A 19177-nucleotide genomic window follows, 5' to 3' on the forward strand; every position below is an offset into this window, starting at 1 on the left:
ATCTGACTTAATAATAACACCTGTCGAGCAGAACTTGAGAAGCAATCAGTTTTATCTTTACGAGAAAGCATTTAAAGCTGTCTGCGTGGTATCGGTCGTAAATAAGTAGGTTGAGTCAAAGAAACCTTTTGTTTCGGAAAATTTCTACAGAATGAGATAGATTTTCAACCTTTTGACCTTTCCTACTGCTAAAGAGATCGAAATGGAGGGAAATGTCACGCGATCTATTGGTGTGTTTACCTTTTTGAGTTTTCCTCCGATGCTTCCGTAAGACATATTATAGCTGTGACAGTTTTTGGCCTGGTTTTAACACGGTATATGGCGTATGTCATAGAGAAAAAAACGAAGGCGCTTTCCCTACTGGAACGCGTGAGCTTCTCCTGGTACTGTTTTAATTATATGTGTAAATCAATTTGCCAAGTGTCCATCGATTTTGAGTGATAATATCTCCTTTACGTGTCGGTATTTTCTATTATTTGTTTGTTTTTCGAACATCATCGCATTTCCAAATCACAAACAGCATGTTGTCTTTTTTGTTATTTAAATGTAATCGGTAATTGTTGTTCATGTCTTTCCAACCGATAAGGACGGAAGTGTCAGCAATTGAATATAGTTTTTTTGACTATTGACTTGACAATGAAAATTACTCAACAGATATCATTCACTATGGAGAACATCAAACATATCCATTTATATAAGGTATGGACAATCCTTACAAATATCATGACAGGGATATACTGACGATTTCGTGATACAGGTACGGCTAGGACTGTTAATGGATTTCATAACATTATTGACCAAAGCCATTGTTAGGTAAGTCAATCAATATTACTTCGTTTTTATTCCTTTGTTTAGCCATTTGATAGTATTGAGCTCAGCCTTCATCAGGATTTTCAATTGCACGAATCGTGAGTAATGTCTCAGGCTATGTCAATATATCTATTTACCAAGGATCGTACAAAATTGGTAACTACAATATGTCTATAGGGAAATCAGTCTACGAGAACTCGACAAGATTTGTGCAATTACCTTATTCTACCGGGAATAGGATATCAGGTACACGAATGTGAATCACCACCCATCATCCTCCATCAACGTGTACATATTGGATTTATTATAAGCAAATATGATACTTGTGATAAAATACACATATTTCTCTTAAAGTTATCATTATCAGCCTTCATTTCTGGATTCACACACTTTTGATCCCCTGCATCACTGAGAAGTCCAAGAAGAACGAACGCTTTTTCAGCATTAAATTGTCACTAATAAGAGACTAGGGGCTGCGACATCTCAGTCACTTAGAGCGCCGGCCAAGTAACATCGTGTGCAGTTCCAAGTTGCTTGGTTCCATGCTCCCTAACCCAGTCGGTTTGCGCCTCTCGGAAAGCTGAGAAACGGACCGGTCTGAGCTTGTGGTCGTGTCCTTACGAAAAAAACACTTTACACTGATTGCTCTGGATGGCGACGGCGCTTCCGTATGTTGTTCTGTAAGGTAGTCATCAACTACTACAAGAGGGTCCCGACTCAAAATTGCACAAGGGCGATAAATAAGCAAATAAACAAAAGACAGCATTATCTGTTTTACTTATCAACGGTGATCGTGCTTTCAAAACATTTATGTTGTTGTCGAAGAAAGAAAACCGTCACGTCCCATATTTCAGCTTGTGGAGCTTGCAAAAAGCAACATAAGTATGTTTTTCAAATATATTGGGGAATGCCTGCTGTAAAATGTTGCTATTAACTAACATATTAGCATCAAGTATGAGAGGATAACGTTAGTTTCAGTGAAAATAACTTATAACGTTATTAACTTCTTATGATATACAATATCTAAATATTCTATTTTCAAGGGGTACATTCAGCCTAGAATGCCGGCCGTTTCCGATTTCTAAAAAAAGTTACCTACATATTAAGTTACATAATAAACATCTTTTTTCTCTTTTCCTATATCTAACTTAGTCGATAGTCGTAAGCTCGTATGTTCTGGATGCCGTCATGGATCCCTCCTTTGCCAACTTTTCCTTAGTATTTCTCAATTTCCATTGAACCGGTTTTTAGGCAATAAATGTGTATTAAACCATTCTTTATAATCAAATTATGTACACGCGAGTCCCATGAATTAGGAAACTAATTGTCGTGTCATTCCCTATTTTCATTATTTTTTAATATCTTCTCAAAACTTCATCGTTCTATTTAGTGATAGCTGAAGTCCATCCCATGCCAACCATCGTAATAAAGCCACTGGAATACTCGATGTTCAAATTATAGAGGGGCCTGGTTCTGTAATACTGTCACCTTTTTGTAGTAGTTTGTTATCCAAAGTCCACTGGCGAAATGATTTTTTGGTTCCACTGAAGAATAGCATCCACCCTACGTGAATGAACTTTGAGTCAATAGCATAAGGGTCCTATATACAAGCCGAAGTATTAATGTTTCAGCAAATGTTAATGGCAGCACATATTAATTAAAGTTCGCTATCAGTGAAGTTTGGTTACGGAGGTGTACGATGTAAGACCGTAAGAACGGGTTATCAAACCTTGCAAAGTCATTCAATTTCATACATGAATAGATGCTGTGTTTTCTTTAAATAACCAAAAGATTGTTGGCAATATGGATTAAAAATGTATGATTATACCCATGGACAGATAAGTACAAACTCGTCTACATCAGCCGGGTAACTAAAATGGACAACTCAGATGTACCAAACAAATGATAAACGAGAAGTCTGTAATCTTCCAGGAATCTTTGTGGTAATATTTCTTTTGTTATAATTTTGATCTCGTTTTTATTTTATTTTGAAGCAAAGCCATATTTTTGTTCACATGTCGAGATGTTCATGTACTTTTACTTCAATTCGCTTTAATCAATCCTACAATTTTACAATATATTTATATAATACATATAGTTCGATATCCCCTCAATACGGTAATTTTGCGCTTTTGCAAATCTCTATTCACTTCAGTTACTAATGCAATATTTCTTTTACTCATTGAAATTGTCATACATTATCATGTTTTATTAGATTTTTATCCAAAAGAGAATGAAAAATCTTCCCTATAGCATTTTTATAATAAAAATTATCGCCATTGTCAAATATAAACTAATATATATATATACTAATATAATTAGCATGGGATTTAATGTTAAGAGAGCATACATACCGTCTGAGGAAGAACGCGTCACTCATGGCGATGTAGCGAAGACCATGAAGTGTGGTGGAGTCGGAAAACTCCGTCAAGACCACGTCCAATGGTGATTTTCTGTACACTGAATATTTCCTGTTCGAACCGGAACTCTGATTCGGACAATGTACACCGTTCCGGTCCGACGACGGATTTCGCTGCGAGTCATCCATGTCTGTCAGTCTGTAATTCTCCCGGAAGTCTGTTGTTCCAAAGCTCATTCCAGCACCATTGCCTGCCATACTGTCAGACTACCTGCCCAATAAGAAAGATTATAAATTATTGCGACAATTCGTATAATATTGATAATCTTTTGTGTAAAAAGCGCTAGGTTTTCTGAGAGTGACCGCTAGCGCGAAGGTCGCTTATTGATTATCAGTCATTTACATGTACTGAAACGTCAATATTTAAACACAGAGTACACAATCTAATTTCATCAAATCAAATTATACGAAGTACATAATCTGCATCGTCCATGAGCTACAAGGCGTTGTATAAAAGATTGTGAATAAACAGACGGACACTCACTTACGGAGAACAATGCATCTAACTACAATACATGATTACATATAAAATGCACGTGATACAGTGCCTGACAAATAATAGCTGTTGTATCAGGTGCCGGACAATCAGACGGTGTCCATCTGGGATTGAGATAGCTAGGCCTAATGACCTTATGTTGAGGTCAATGTCACGTTTATCCAGTTAATAGCTGTTAATCAAGTACCATAACATACGGCATTGAGTATATTTAACCATTCCAACTCAATAGAGTAATAAATTGCCACTGCAGAAAATTAAGACACATGTATTAAAAGCATTCGCAGAAACTGTATAAAAAACGGAAATACTTGTTAACTTGTTTAATATCCTATTATAAGGATGGATATCAACAGAGTTACCATAGCAAAAGGTCAAGAGATAGCATAGGGATATTGGCCTATATAATTAAATGATCTTTATTGGATCTATGTAAGACTTGTCTTTTCACTACTTTCTCATCTTCCTCTTTTCTACTTAACTGAAATCGATATCCTTCACACTCTGAGAATTAATAATAACAAACTGCAATTAATACAAGAGGAACTTTAAGAGAAATAGCGATACCAAACTTCAACTGTCAAAACTTAAAACTATCTAATGGCCACTTTTGTTTCCCGATCAGTCTCAGAATTGGTCATGCACAACTAGGGGCCAGGAGGAACCTACCTATGAAATTTGAGAAAGATCTATGAAGATCTTCTACAGAAATATCGATAACAATCGTCACAACTCAAAATGGCCACATATCGGCTAAAAAGAAGAATTGAGTGAGGGATATGACGGTAAGTGGTACAATGAATAGCAAAAGGTAACTGCAAATAAACTTCACCAGTAAATCTGAATATAGTTTCACTTAAACAGATCCTTTCAGAGCAAACAGAGACGTCTATATTCGCAATACTTAAATTGAAATAAACTTGTCAAACGGGGCATAGAAAGATTGGTATCTGGCAAGCTGTGTTGGCTTATATCCAATCAAGCTATGGTTTACACAGCAAACGTCTTCAGTTTCAGTACAAACTACGAGTGTGAAACAAATGTGTTTTGACGTGCAAACCCAATAGGTATATAGCATTCACTTGCCACATGAGGTAAGCAGACTGAATCTGCTGTTCAGAAAACAGTGAGGGCCAATAATTGGGAGTTCGTGTATTTAATGCTTACAACGCCTGACCCAATTTCCTTAATTTAAGTTTTATAGAGTTAACCATTGTGGGGTTAGTCAAAATATAAATTTTCTAAAGTAAAACATTGTTTGTATAGAAAACACAACAACCTTATAATTACAAAATCACCTATAATTAAAGTTGATATAAATACCTCAAATCAAAACAATAACATCCTACACCACGGCATTAAAAAAGCTGTATTCCATGCCATTTTACTCTCAAATTGAAGTCGTTATAAATATCATAAATCAAACAATAACTTCCTAAACAACATTACTGCAAGAACTGAGAAGACAGCAATACGTCAGTCAAAGTGGAACCGAGGAGACGCCAAAGTATGAGACAAAGCGCGAACAGTTAACGAGGTGACATCAACAAGTGATTAAAAAGCTGAGGGAGACGCCAAAGTATGAGACAACGCACGAATAGGTAAAGAGGCGACATCATTCAGAAGATTCAGCAAAACAACAGAGGAGATACTAAAAAGCAAAATAACCGGAAATAACTAATCTGTATGGAGATCAGTAACAACATTTACCCACCTTCGAGAAACATCAATGGAAAATCCTAACGTTTCATACGCGTTCTGCTCCATAGATTGTGAGCAAACATGCTGGTTATCCCTAACGAAACACTTTTCCATTCCGCAATGATTAGCCAGTATATCCAGTCCGTAACGGTGAATAATTATGTTCTATTTGGCTGTCGTTGCTGATATATCATTGTTCTTTCGCCTTCTAAAAAGGTTGTTTATAAACTGGTTAACGCCGAGACGATCATTTTGGCTTCTAATTATGGACTGGCCTGTGAGATCATGGTATCCCGTCACAAAATGAACACAGGAAAGGTTTACTCACGCGAAGGTAGGCTAGTGTAAAATAAACCTTAAAGTGTTGTCAGTTGAATGCCAACAACAGCCACTCTTAACATTTTCTTCTCAACCGGTATAACAACCAAACGAATAGTCAAGTGTGATGAATTTTCATATGAAGATTTTGCAGCCATATATACCAATATGTCAGAATTCTAACCGTTTTTGTTTTTATGAATTTCTTCGAAGTAAACATGGCTCTAATCCATCGTCAAGCTAACAATAGTCGTAGCTGGCACCAAATGTAACTGTCTGTGACCTACATTAATCACTGTCCATTTTAGCAGTTTATATGTTTTATAAGTATAGATAATTATTTGGTAATTGCCTGGTCACGTGACTGATGATGAAATGTCACCGTCGACTCTGTGCTTACTACTGTCATTCTCTGTCCTGTGACGCATTACCTAGATTGTATAGGATTGATCTCGATTCTGTCTGTCCGTGTCATTTCAACCTCACGCAACCTCCTTCCTGGATTATAATAATCACTTTACTTTACAGTTTCTCCTATACAATTACACTTTTGTAAGAATAACGCATAATTTTCTTCTGCGAGATAGAGAAAGCCTAGTTTATATCAAAACACACGTGTCTGTCAAAGTCACGTTATACACAAAATCAAATCCGACAAAACAATATTCTGGAATGTTTTCTTTAGGTTGGTTATGTAAATATCTAAGTAAGTTTGAATTTCTGAGGCATAAATGAGACACCAATGAGAAATCTTATTGTCTAATATTTATAAACACAACCATAGCATTCTCTCTACAATGAGTTAATTTCATCAATTCTTTCCGGTATCATCAAAATTCATCAATGTGTTATTTTGTTACTAATTCAAATTATGAATATCAACTGTTCAAAGCCATTTTTTCGTATTTTCGTATATAAGTATATATAACGAATTTTGAATCATATGTTCTCAGTAAACAAACGAAGTAGACACGCTAAATCATCACTACTCCAGTGCGACAAGGTTATGACGAGTTATCCGTATGATTTAGAATCCGTTATATTTATTCACCTGGTGGAATAACCATTTCAAACAGTGATTTGATTTCATCATTGAACCTAATGTAATTCCTTAACTTATTTTTTTCTATGCGGATTTCAGACGTTTTGTTGTTGATAAGAGATTAACTGATCTACACGAACACAGAGGGAATCACCTGTTTCATGTTTTACGTCAAAATATTTGAAATGTTGTTATTACAACAGGCCTAATAACATGGTGATGGAAAACCCATACCGTCTCAATATACGAAAGGATACTGTACATACACCACACCAGTAGAAAGATACGACCCGGAAAAAATCTCACATCAGTGGAACTCGGGCCCAGCAGCACGCATGTTGATATCTATAAAACACATCACCATGTTTACCAGCTAATGGTTATATATATATATATATCCCACTAACAGACACTTACAGAGGTACGCCAGCTGAAACAGAATCTAAATTTAAGTCCTATTAATTATTCCAGTACACATACATGAACATTATTTCAAAGGATCTTGTGATAGAGCACAAGATGGCATGGTGCAAAAAGTTTAAGGATAACTGGTGAAACATCAAAAGATAAAATTTGTTTTACATGATAAAATAAAAGAACTGCCATTTTACAAAATTAAAATGGTAAGAATTGGCAAATAAACAAAGTGATAAGTTGTATCTGAAATAAGAAATCCAAACTACAAAATGTAGTTATGGTTGGTGAAAAGAACAAGTAGGATAGTTGTTGATAGTAATTCTCTGATTTGTATGTCAACTTACGCCAGACACACGAAGAAAACACCAACAAGCAAAAGATGAAAGCGCCTTATACGTTGTGTCACAATGCTAGTTTAGACCTGAAATGAATTTAAATTATAAAAAGAATAGCCACATTGAATTACAGAAATGATTTTCATTGTTTTTATCGATATTGTTGTTTTATGGGTTGACATCAAAGATCGTTTATCAAAACATGGTTAGTTTAAATCGATATAACTGTTGTGAGCCCCGGGAAAGTGTAACATCTGGTACCATGAAACTGTACGGGAGACAGTAGTTGTAACACAAAGCGAAGTTAGTAGTCCTCTCTACAGAAGTTCTTTGTTTTCACTCGTCCAACGAAAGGCCGAAAGGCGGACGCTCAAACCGTAAATTATGATAAGTATACATTTTGTCCGGTAATATATATTTTTATTACATTTTCCTTTGAAACATGAAATAAATATTTTAATGATTAGTTATAATCCACATTGCTGGTATTTTCACTTGTGAAAGATAACAGTTTTACAGCCAAACACGATGAAAACACAGATCATGGTATTCAGCTGACCAATCAGAAATCTCGATACAAAATTACTCGGATTATATCAGTATTGTTAGCTTTGCAAAGGATTCTGGACAATACCTAGTCTCTTATTACATTCTTGTTATATGCCGATTCTTCAAAAATATCAAATGCAGATTATCTATAATATTTCCTCACAATGACAAACCATCGTCCAAGTCTACCATGAAGACTATGGCTCTTTAAAATCGACCCTGATATTTTGTACAAAGTGATAAAATGCAATAAGGAAGTATCTCGCTGGCCATGTTATATAAGGCGCTGTTTTGCTCCATTGTATTTATCCGCCCTTTGTGTTATCACTTATTCGAATGGTGACTAATTGATGTCCCTTAATCGACTAAGTGGTGTCACTTAGTCGATAACATTTGAAGCCTGAATAGGTCATATCACTTAGACGCTTAAGTACCAGCACTGGTCATTTAAGTGACATCACTCAGAAGTTTAAATAGATGATATCACCTAAACACAATTGTATAGCTTAATCAACTCATTGATATCATCTATAACTAAATCTTCTAATGATATCACCCATAACTTAATCTTCTAATGATATCACCCATAACTTAATCATCTAATGATATCACCTATAACTTAATCTTATAATAATATCACCTATAACTTAATCTTCTAATAATATCACCTATAACTTAATCTTATAATGATATCACCTATAACTTAATCTTCTAATAATATCACCTATAACTTAATCTTATAATGATATCACCCATAACGTAATCTTCTAATGATATCACCCATAACTTAATCTTCTAATGATATCACCTATAACTTAATCTTCTAATAATATCACCTATAACTTAATCTTCTAATAATATCACCTATAACTTAATCTTATAATGATATCACCTATAACTTAATCTTCTAATTGATATCATCTATAACTTAATCTTATAATGATATCACCTATAACTTAATCATCTAATGATATCACCAATAACTTAATCTTCTAATGATATCACCTATAACTTAATCTTCTAATGATATCACCTATAACTTAATCTTCTAATGATATCACCTATAACTTAATCTTCTAATGATATCACCTATAACCTAATCTTCTCATGATATCACCTATAACGTAATCTTCTAATGATATCACCCATAACTTAATCTTCTAATGATATCATCATAACGTAATCTTCTAATGATATCATCTATAACTTAATCTTCTAATGATATCACCTATACCTTAATCTTCTAATGATATCACCTATAACTTAATCTTCTAATGATATCACCTATAACTTAATCTTCTAATGATATCACCTATAACATAATCTTCTAATGATATCATCTATAACTTAATCTTCTAATGATATCACCTATAACTTAATCTTCTAATGATATCACCTATAACTTAATCTTCTAATGATATCACCTATCACTTAATCTTCTAATGATATCATCTATAACTTAATCTTCTAATGATATCACCTATAACTTAATCTTCTAATGATATCACCTATAACTTAATCTTCTAATGATATCATCTATAACTTAATCTTCTAATGATATCACCTATAACTTAATCTTCTAATGATATCACCTATAACTTAATCTTCTAATGATATCACCTATAACTTACTAATGATATCACCCATAACTTAATCTTCTAATGATATCACCTATAACTTAATCTTCTAATGATATCACCCATAACTAATCTTCTAATGATATCATCTATAACTTAATCTTCTAATGATATCACCTATAACTTAATCTTCTAATGATATCACCCATAACTTAATCTTCTAATGATATCACCCATAACTTAATCTTCTAATGATATCACCTATAACTTAATCTTCTAATGATATCACCTATAACTTAATCTTCTAATGATATCACCCATAACTTAATCTTCTAATGATATCACCCATAACTTAATCTTCTAATGATATCATCTATAACTTAATCTTCTAATGATATCACCTATAACTTAATCTTCTAATGATATCACCTATAACTTAATCTTCTAATGATATCATCTATAACTTAATCTTCTAATGATATCACCTATAACTTAATCTTCTAATGATATCACCTATAACTTAATCTCCTAATGATATCACCCATAACTTAATCTTCTAATGATATCACCTATTACGTAATCTTCTAATGATATCATCTATAACTTAATCTTCTAATGATATCACCCATAACTTAATCTTCTAATGATATCACCTATAACTTAATCTTCTAATGATAGCACCTATAACTTAATCTTCTAATGATATCACCTATTACGTAATCTTCTAATGATATCATCTATAACTTAATCTTCTAATGATAACACCCATAACTTACTCTTCTAATGATACCACCTATAACTTAATCTTCTAATGATATCACCTATAACTTAATCTTCTAATGATATCACCTATAACTTAATCTTCTAATGATATCACCTATAACTTAATCTTCTAATGATATCACCCATAACTTACTCTTCTAATGATATCACCTATAACTTAATCTTCTAATGATATCACCTATAACTTAATCTTCTAATGATATCACCTATAACTTAATCTTCTAATGATATCACCTATAACTTAATCTTCGAATGATATCACCCATAACTTAATCTTCTAATGATATCACCCATAACTTCATCTTCTAATGATATTATCTATAACTTAATCTTCTAATGATATTATCTATAACTTAATCTTCTAATGATATCACCTATAACTTAATCTTCTAATGATATCACCTATAACTTAATCTTCTAATGATATCACCCATTACTTAATCTTCTAATGATATCACCCATAACTTAATCTAATGATATCCTCTATAACTTAATCTTCTAATGATATCCTCTATAACTTAATCTTCTAATGATATCCTCTATAACTTAATCTTCTAATGATATCACCTATAACTTAATCTTCTAATGATATCACCTATAACTTAATCTTCTAATGATATCACCTATAACATAATCTTCTAATGATATCATCTATAACTTAATCTTCTAATGATATCACCTATAACTTAATCTTCTAATGATATCACCTATAACTTAATCTTCTAATGATATCACCTATCACTTAATCTTCTAATGATATCATCTATAACTTAATCTTCTAATGATATCACCTATAACTTAATCTTCTAATGATATCACCTATAACTTAATCTTCTAATGATATCATCTATAACTTAATCTTCTAATGATATCACGTATAACTTAATCTTCTAATGATATCACCTATAACTTAATCTTCTAATGATATCACCTATAACTTACTAATGATATCACCCATAACTTAATCTTCTAATGATATCACCTATAACTTAATCTTCTAATGATATCACCCATAACTAATCTTCTAATGATATCATCTATAACTTAATCTTCTAATGATATCACCTATAACTTAATCTTCTAATGATATCACCCATAACTTAATCTTCTAATGATATCACCCATAACTTAATCTTCTAATGATATCACCTATAACTTAATCTTCTAATGATATCACCTATAACTTAATCTTCTAATGATATCACCCATAACTTAATCTTCTAATGATATCACCCATAACTTAATCTTCTAATGATATCACCTATAACTTAATCTTCTAATGATATCACCTATAACTTAATCTTCTAATGATATCACCTATAACTTAATCTTCTAATGATATCATCTATAACTTAATCTTCTAATGATATCACCTATAACTTAATCTTCTAATGATATCACCTATAACTTAATCTCCTAATGATATCACCCATAACTTAATCTTCTAATGATATCACCTATTACGTAATCTTCTAATGATATCATCTATAACTTAATCTTCTAATGATATCACCCATAACTTAATCTTCTAATGATATCACCTATAACTTAATCTTCTAATGATAGCACCTATAACTTAATCTTCTAATGATATCACCTATTACGTAATCTTCTAATGATATCATCTATAACTTAATCTTCTAATGATAACACCCATAACTTACTCTTCTAATGATACCACCTATAACTTAATCTTCTAATGATATCACCTATAACTTAATCTTCTAATGATATCACCTATAACTTAATCTTCTAATGATATCACCTATAACTTAATCTTATAATGATATCACCCATAACTTACTCTTCTAATGATATCACCTATAACTTAATCTTCTAATGATATCACCTATAACTTAATCTTCTAATGATATCACCTATAACTTAATCTTCTAATGATATCACCTATAACTTAATCTTCGAATGATATCACCCATAACTTAATCTTCTAATGATATCACCCATAACTTCATCTTCTAATGATATCACCCATAACTTAATCTTCTAATGATATCACCCATAACTTACTCTTCTAATGATATCACCCATAACTTAATCTTCTAATGATATCACCCATAACTTACTCTTCTAATGATATCACCTATAACTTAATCTTCTAATGATATCACCCATAACTTAATCTTCTAATGATATCATCTATAACTTAATCTTCTAATGATATCACCCATAACTTAATCTTCTAATGATATCATCTATAACTTAATCTTCTAATGATATCACCTATAACTTAATCTTCTAATGATATCACCTATAACTTAATCTTCTAATGATATCACCTATAACTTAATCTTCTAATGATATCACCTATAACTTAATCATCTAATGATATCACCTATAACTTAATCTTCTAATGATATCACCTATAACTTAATCATCTAATGATATCACCTATAACTTAATCTTCTAATGATATTATCTATAACTTAATCTTCTAATGATATCACCTATAACTTAATCTTCTAATGATATCACCTATAACTTAATCTTCTAATGATATCACCCATTACTTAATCTTCTAATGATATCACCCATAACTTAATCTAATGATATCCTCTATAACTTAATCTTCTAATGATATCCTCTATAACTTAATCTTCTAATGATATCCTCTATAACTTAATCTTCTAATGATATCACCTATAACTTAATCTTCTAATGATATCACCTATAACTTAATTTTCTAATGATATCACAAATAACTTAATCTTCTAATGATATCACCTATAACTTAATCTTCTAATGATATCACGTATAACTTAATCTTCCCTATGATATCATTTATAACTTAATCTTCTAATAATATCACCCATAACTTAATCTTCTAATGATATCACCTATAACTTAATCTTCTAATGATATCACCTATAACTTAATCTTCTAATGATATCACCCATAACTTACTCTTCTAATGATATCACCCATAACTTAATCTTCTAATGATATCACCCATAACTTACTCTTCTAATGATATCACCTATAACTTAATCTTCTAATGATATCACCCATAACTTAATCTTCTAATGATATCATCTATAACTTAATCTTCTAATGATATCACCCATAACTTAATCTTCTAATGATATCATCTATAACTTAATCTTCTAATGATATCACCTATAACTTAATCTTCTAATGATATCACCTATAACTTAATCTTCTAATGATATCACCTATAACTTAATCTTCTAATGATATCGCCTATAACTTAATCATCTAATGATATCACCTATAACTTAATCTTCTAATGAAATCACCTATAACTTAATCATCTAATGATATCACCTATAACTTAATCTTCTAATGATATTATCTATAACTTAATCTTCTAATGATATCACCTATAACTTAATCTTCTAATGATATCACCTATAACTTAATCTTCTAATGATATCACCTATAACTTAATCTTCTAATGATATCACCTATAACTTAATTTTCTAATGATATCACAAATAACTTAATCTTCTAATGATATCACCTATAACTTAATCTTCTAATGATATCACGTATAACTTAATCTTCCCTATGATATCATTTATAACTTAATCTTCTAATAATATCACCCATAACTTAATCTTCTAATGATATCACCTATAACTTAATCTTCTAATGATATCACCTATAACTTAATCTTCTAATGATATCACCTATAACTTAATCTTCTAATGGTATCACCTGTAACTTAATCTTCTAATGATATCACCTATAACTTAATCTTCTAATGATATCACCTATAACTTAATCTTCTAATGATATCACCTATAACTTAATCTTCTAATGATATCACCTATAACTTAATCTTCTAATGGCATCACCTATAACTTAATCTTCTAATGATATCACGTATAACTTCATCTTCTAATGATATCATCTATAACTTAATCTTCTATTGATATCACCTATAACTTAATCTTCTAATGATATCACGTATAACTTCATCTTCTAATGATATCAACCATAACTTAATCTTCTAATGATATCACCTATAACTTAATCTTCTAATGATATCATCTATAACTTAATCTTCTAATGATATCACCTATAACTTAATCTTCTAATGATATCACCTATAACTTAATCTTCTAATGATATCACCTATAACTTAATCTTCTAACGATATCATCTATAACTTAATCTTCTAATGATATCATCTATAACTTAATCTTCTAATTGATATCATCTATAACTTAATCTTCTAATGATATCACCTATAACTTAATCTTCTAATGATATCACCTAAAACTTAATCTTCTAATGATATCACCTATAACTTAATCTTCTAATGATATCATCTATAACTTAATCTTCTAATGATATCACCTATAACTTAATCTTCTAATGATATCACCTATAACTTAATCTTCTAATGATATCACCTATAACTTAATCTTCTAATGATATCACCCATAACTTAATCTTCTAATGATATCACCTATAACTTAATCTTCTAATTGATATCATCTATAACTTAATCTTCCAATGATATCCTCTATAACTTAATCTTCTAATGATATCATCTATAACTTAATCTTCTAATGATATCACCCATAACTTAATCTTCTAATGATATTACCTATAACTTAATCTTCTAATGATATCACCTATAACTTAATCTTCTAATGATATCATCTATATGTTACTCTTCTAATGATATCACCCATAACTTAATCTTCTAATGATATCATCTATAACTTAATCTTCTAATGATATCACTTATAACTTAATCTTCTAATGATATCATCTATAACTTAATCTTCTAATGATATCATCTATATGTTAATCTTCTATTGATATCACCTATAACTTAATCTTCTAATGATATCATCTATATGTTAATATTCTAATGATATCACCTATAACTTAATCTTCTAATGATATCACCTATAACTTAATCTTCTAATGATATCATCTATAACTTAATCTTCTAATGATATCACCTATAACTTAATCTTCTAACGATATCATCTATAACTTAATCTTCTAATGATATCATCTATAACTTAATCTTCTAATGATATTACCTATAACTTAATCTTCTAATGATATCACCTATAACTTAATCTTCTAAAGATATCACCTATACCTTAATCTTCTAATGATATCACCTATAACTTAATCTTCTAATGATATCATCTATAACTTAATCTTCTAATGATATCACGTATAACTTAATCTTCTCATGATATCATCTATAACTTAATCTTCTAATTGATATCACCCATAACTTAATCTTCTAATGATATCACCTAAAACTTAATCTTCTAATGATATCACCTATAACTTAATCTTCTAATGATATCATCTATAACTTAATCTTCTAATGATATCACCTATAACTTTATCTTCTAATGATATCACCTATAACTTAATCTTCTAATGATATCACCCATAACTTAATCTTCTAATGATATCACCTATAACTTAATCTTCTAATTGATATCATCTATAACTTAATCTTCTAATGATATCACCTATAACTTAATCTTCTAATGATATCACCTATAACTTAATCTTCTAATGATATTACCTATAACTTAATCTTCTAATGATATCACCTATAACTTAATCTTCTAATGATATCACCTATAACTTAATCTTCTAATGATATCACCTATAACTCAATCTTCTAATGATATCATCTATAACTTAATCTTCTAATGATATCATCTATAACTTAATCTTCTAATGATATCATCTATAACTTAATCTTCTAATGATATCACCTATAACTTAATCTTCTTCTGATACCACCTCTAACTTAATCTTCTTCTGATATCACCTCTAACTTAATCTTCTTCTGATATCACCTATAACTTAATATTCTAATGATATCACCTATAACTTAATCTTCTAATTGATATCACCTATAACTTAATCTTCTGATGATATCACCTATAACTTAATCTTCTAATGATATCACCTATAACTTAATCTTATAATGATATCACCTATAACTTAATCTTCTAATGATATCACCCATAACTTAATCTTCTAATGATACCATCTATAACTTAATCTTCTAATGATATCACCCATAACTTAATCTTCTAATGATACCATCTATAACTTAATCTTCTAATGATATCACCCATAACTTAATCTTCTAATGATATCTTCTATAACTTAATCTTCTAACGATATCATCTATTCAAACTTTTATGTGGTATCACTAAACGGGAATAAATAACAAAACGGTGTCCATAATGGTAAAACGTTACGTGAGACTTGTACATTGTATATCAAAGATGCTTTGTTTTTCCCTAGCAAAGTAAAGATAGCAGCCATTTATCTGTAATGATCACTTCACTATCACACTAAGTAATTTCCCTTTACTCATTGTTACCATACTCATCTTCCCTGAATAGGAAGTGTACATGTCATAGTTGATTCGCTATCTTTTTTCACCAGCAGCGACTGGTAACCCCAGGTCACGTGATACCTGCCCATATTAGGGAAGTTAAAATCACTGACTACCCTAGCATGTGCTGCCGTGGTTGTGTCTTTGGGTAAGAAACAGTGTTGCAAGACTCTCGTATGTGGGTTAGTTAGGTAGTCACAAGCTACTACACTCGGCTGATATTATCATGTATGTATACGTGACAATTCACCCAAAAAACAAACTAGCATCGCTACTGTTGATTTACAACTATCAGAACTAGCTTATGTATGCATTTTGTTGAAAAAACAATACATACAGAAGATTTATCCATAGGAGCTAACCTAATCAAAAACAAATTTTGTTTTCATGACATAATAGGTAATGATAGACAATCGTTTACGATCTTAATTGAATAAATTTAGTTTTGATGTTTTCGTGTAATGTTAACTTGTCATGGAGCAGTTGATGGTATAACGTAACATTGTAAAAGCATGTGTTAATATCTACAGGAAATCTCTATAATGTCGCTTAATCATTTACCTTCATCATTTAAATCGAATAACAAAATGGTTTGAAGTAGCTTGACATTTAGAACAGGAAAATATTCGGGCATTCTACATCACGAATTGACATGTGATATTATCAAAACTACTTATTGCGAAATATACATCACATTGTAATTTTACAAACTGTTAGCCTGTGGTTTTTCTCCTGGTACTCAGGCTTTCATCCACCTCCAAAACTGACACGTGTTTCAATGACCCGGCTGTTAATAGGACGTTAATCAAAATAAACCAAATGATCCCAATAGGTTGACTAAACAAAATTAGTTTTTTTATTTTGAATCGCTGCGAATTCCTTCCTCTTTCTAGTTATACAAGTTAACTCCAAACTAAGTTTGATTTGTTCTTACTGTTCGTTGGGAAGCCGTCAATGCATTGACAGTTTCTTTCTATATAGTTATAGCTTAAATCTCTTTTTATTATTTTCTGTTTTCCGATATTTAAAGAAATGTACAAAGTTGTTCAAGCTCTAGAATCTTTGCTGAAGACTCATTTTTGTACTGAAAGTGTCCCTAAATAAGTACTCTTTAGATCATCGCAGAAGGTATTCATAGCAATGCAATGACGTTACTTTTGATTTACACAATAGCGAAGATGATTTCGCTTCAATATTTAGAAAAACAGAAAAACCACCTCTGGCGTCAACAAATTGATCAAAGCATATACAGGAAGATAAAAACACAAAGCGCAAGCAAAGTAATAGAAACGAAACATGAATCCAAAGGACAAAGCCGGTGACAGGTAACCAAGCGAAACAATAGGAAGACAACCAAAACAACAAAACCGAGGAATACCACTGGTGTCAAAGACAACAACAATCACATCAACAGCTCCAGGTAAACACACGGGAAAAGTCATGAAATTAATCAAAGACAATAACAATCTCGGGTAAACGGGGGATGTTCTGGAAAAAGTAACGAAATTAACCGAACAACGGTAATTAAACAGAATAATCGGGGGAAATACGGATATTCTGGAAAGGTGACGGAATTAACCGAGAGGCAGTGCCTTCATAAATAAATCGGTGTTCTGGAAAAGTAAATGAATTCACAGAAAGACAACACCTCAACAACAAACCTGCGATCGAGCACCACAGATAGTCCGAAAAGGAGAAAGTTAGTCAGCCAAGAATTAAATAGATAACAAACATCAAACCAGAGATAAAACTGCGTGTAGGCCTATAAACAAAACTACATTTGTTTCATTAAAGTCCGCGACCACTTTAATAGGAAAACATAAGCTTTACAACAAAACTGGTGGGTGAAAAAAGGAACTCTTAAACGGGTAACGGATCCCAAGGAGTGGTATGCCTCATGTTGGCACCTGTCTAGCTAAGGCGTGTGTGTATCTCAGAAAACTCGGCATTAAAATGATCACACGTGTATATTTACAGTACTTACTGTTGTCTGATGGACTTAAAATCGTCAAACAGAAATTTAGTATCTCTATAAACTTCATGAATTCCAACTGGTGATATTGAAATGATCACACGTACTTTTGGCTGTTGGGCTTCAAATCGCAATACAGAAACGTAATATCTCCATAAACTTCATGAAGCACAACTGATGATAATGAAATGATCACACATGCATATTTAGTCAATTATGTACTTACCTTTGACTGTTGGGCTTCAAATCGTCAAACAGAAGCGTAGTATCTCCATTAACTTCATGAACAACAACAGGATGTCATTCACTATGACGTAATCCAATACACATGTAGTTTCTTCATACCATTATCCTCTGTTTATAACATCACTCTACCGCA

The 19177-nt window shown here is 31.4% G+C and overlaps 1 protein-coding gene across 1 annotated transcript in view; it reads right to left on the reverse strand.

The window, feature by feature from the left end:
- The window catches only part of LOC117344638, a 33446-nt gene extending 14345 nt beyond the window's left edge, over window positions 1-19101 (reverse strand). Inside the window, exons 1-2 of the mRNA XM_033907465.1 lie at window positions 19025-19101; window positions 3165-3440 (exon numbers count right to left, since the gene is read on the reverse strand). Coding sequence (XP_033763356.1) covers window positions 3165-3427 — 263 coding nt within the window. The 5' untranslated portion in view covers window positions 3428-3440; window positions 19025-19101. The remainder of the gene's footprint in view (window positions 1-3164; window positions 3441-19024) is intronic.
- Between the last annotated feature and the right edge of the window lie 76 nt (window positions 19102-19177).

Source organism: Pecten maximus, chromosome 16 (assembly GCF_902652985.1).
Source record: "Pecten maximus chromosome 16, xPecMax1.1, whole genome shotgun sequence".
NCBI lineage: Eukaryota > Metazoa > Mollusca > Bivalvia > Pectinida > Pectinidae > Pecten > Pecten maximus.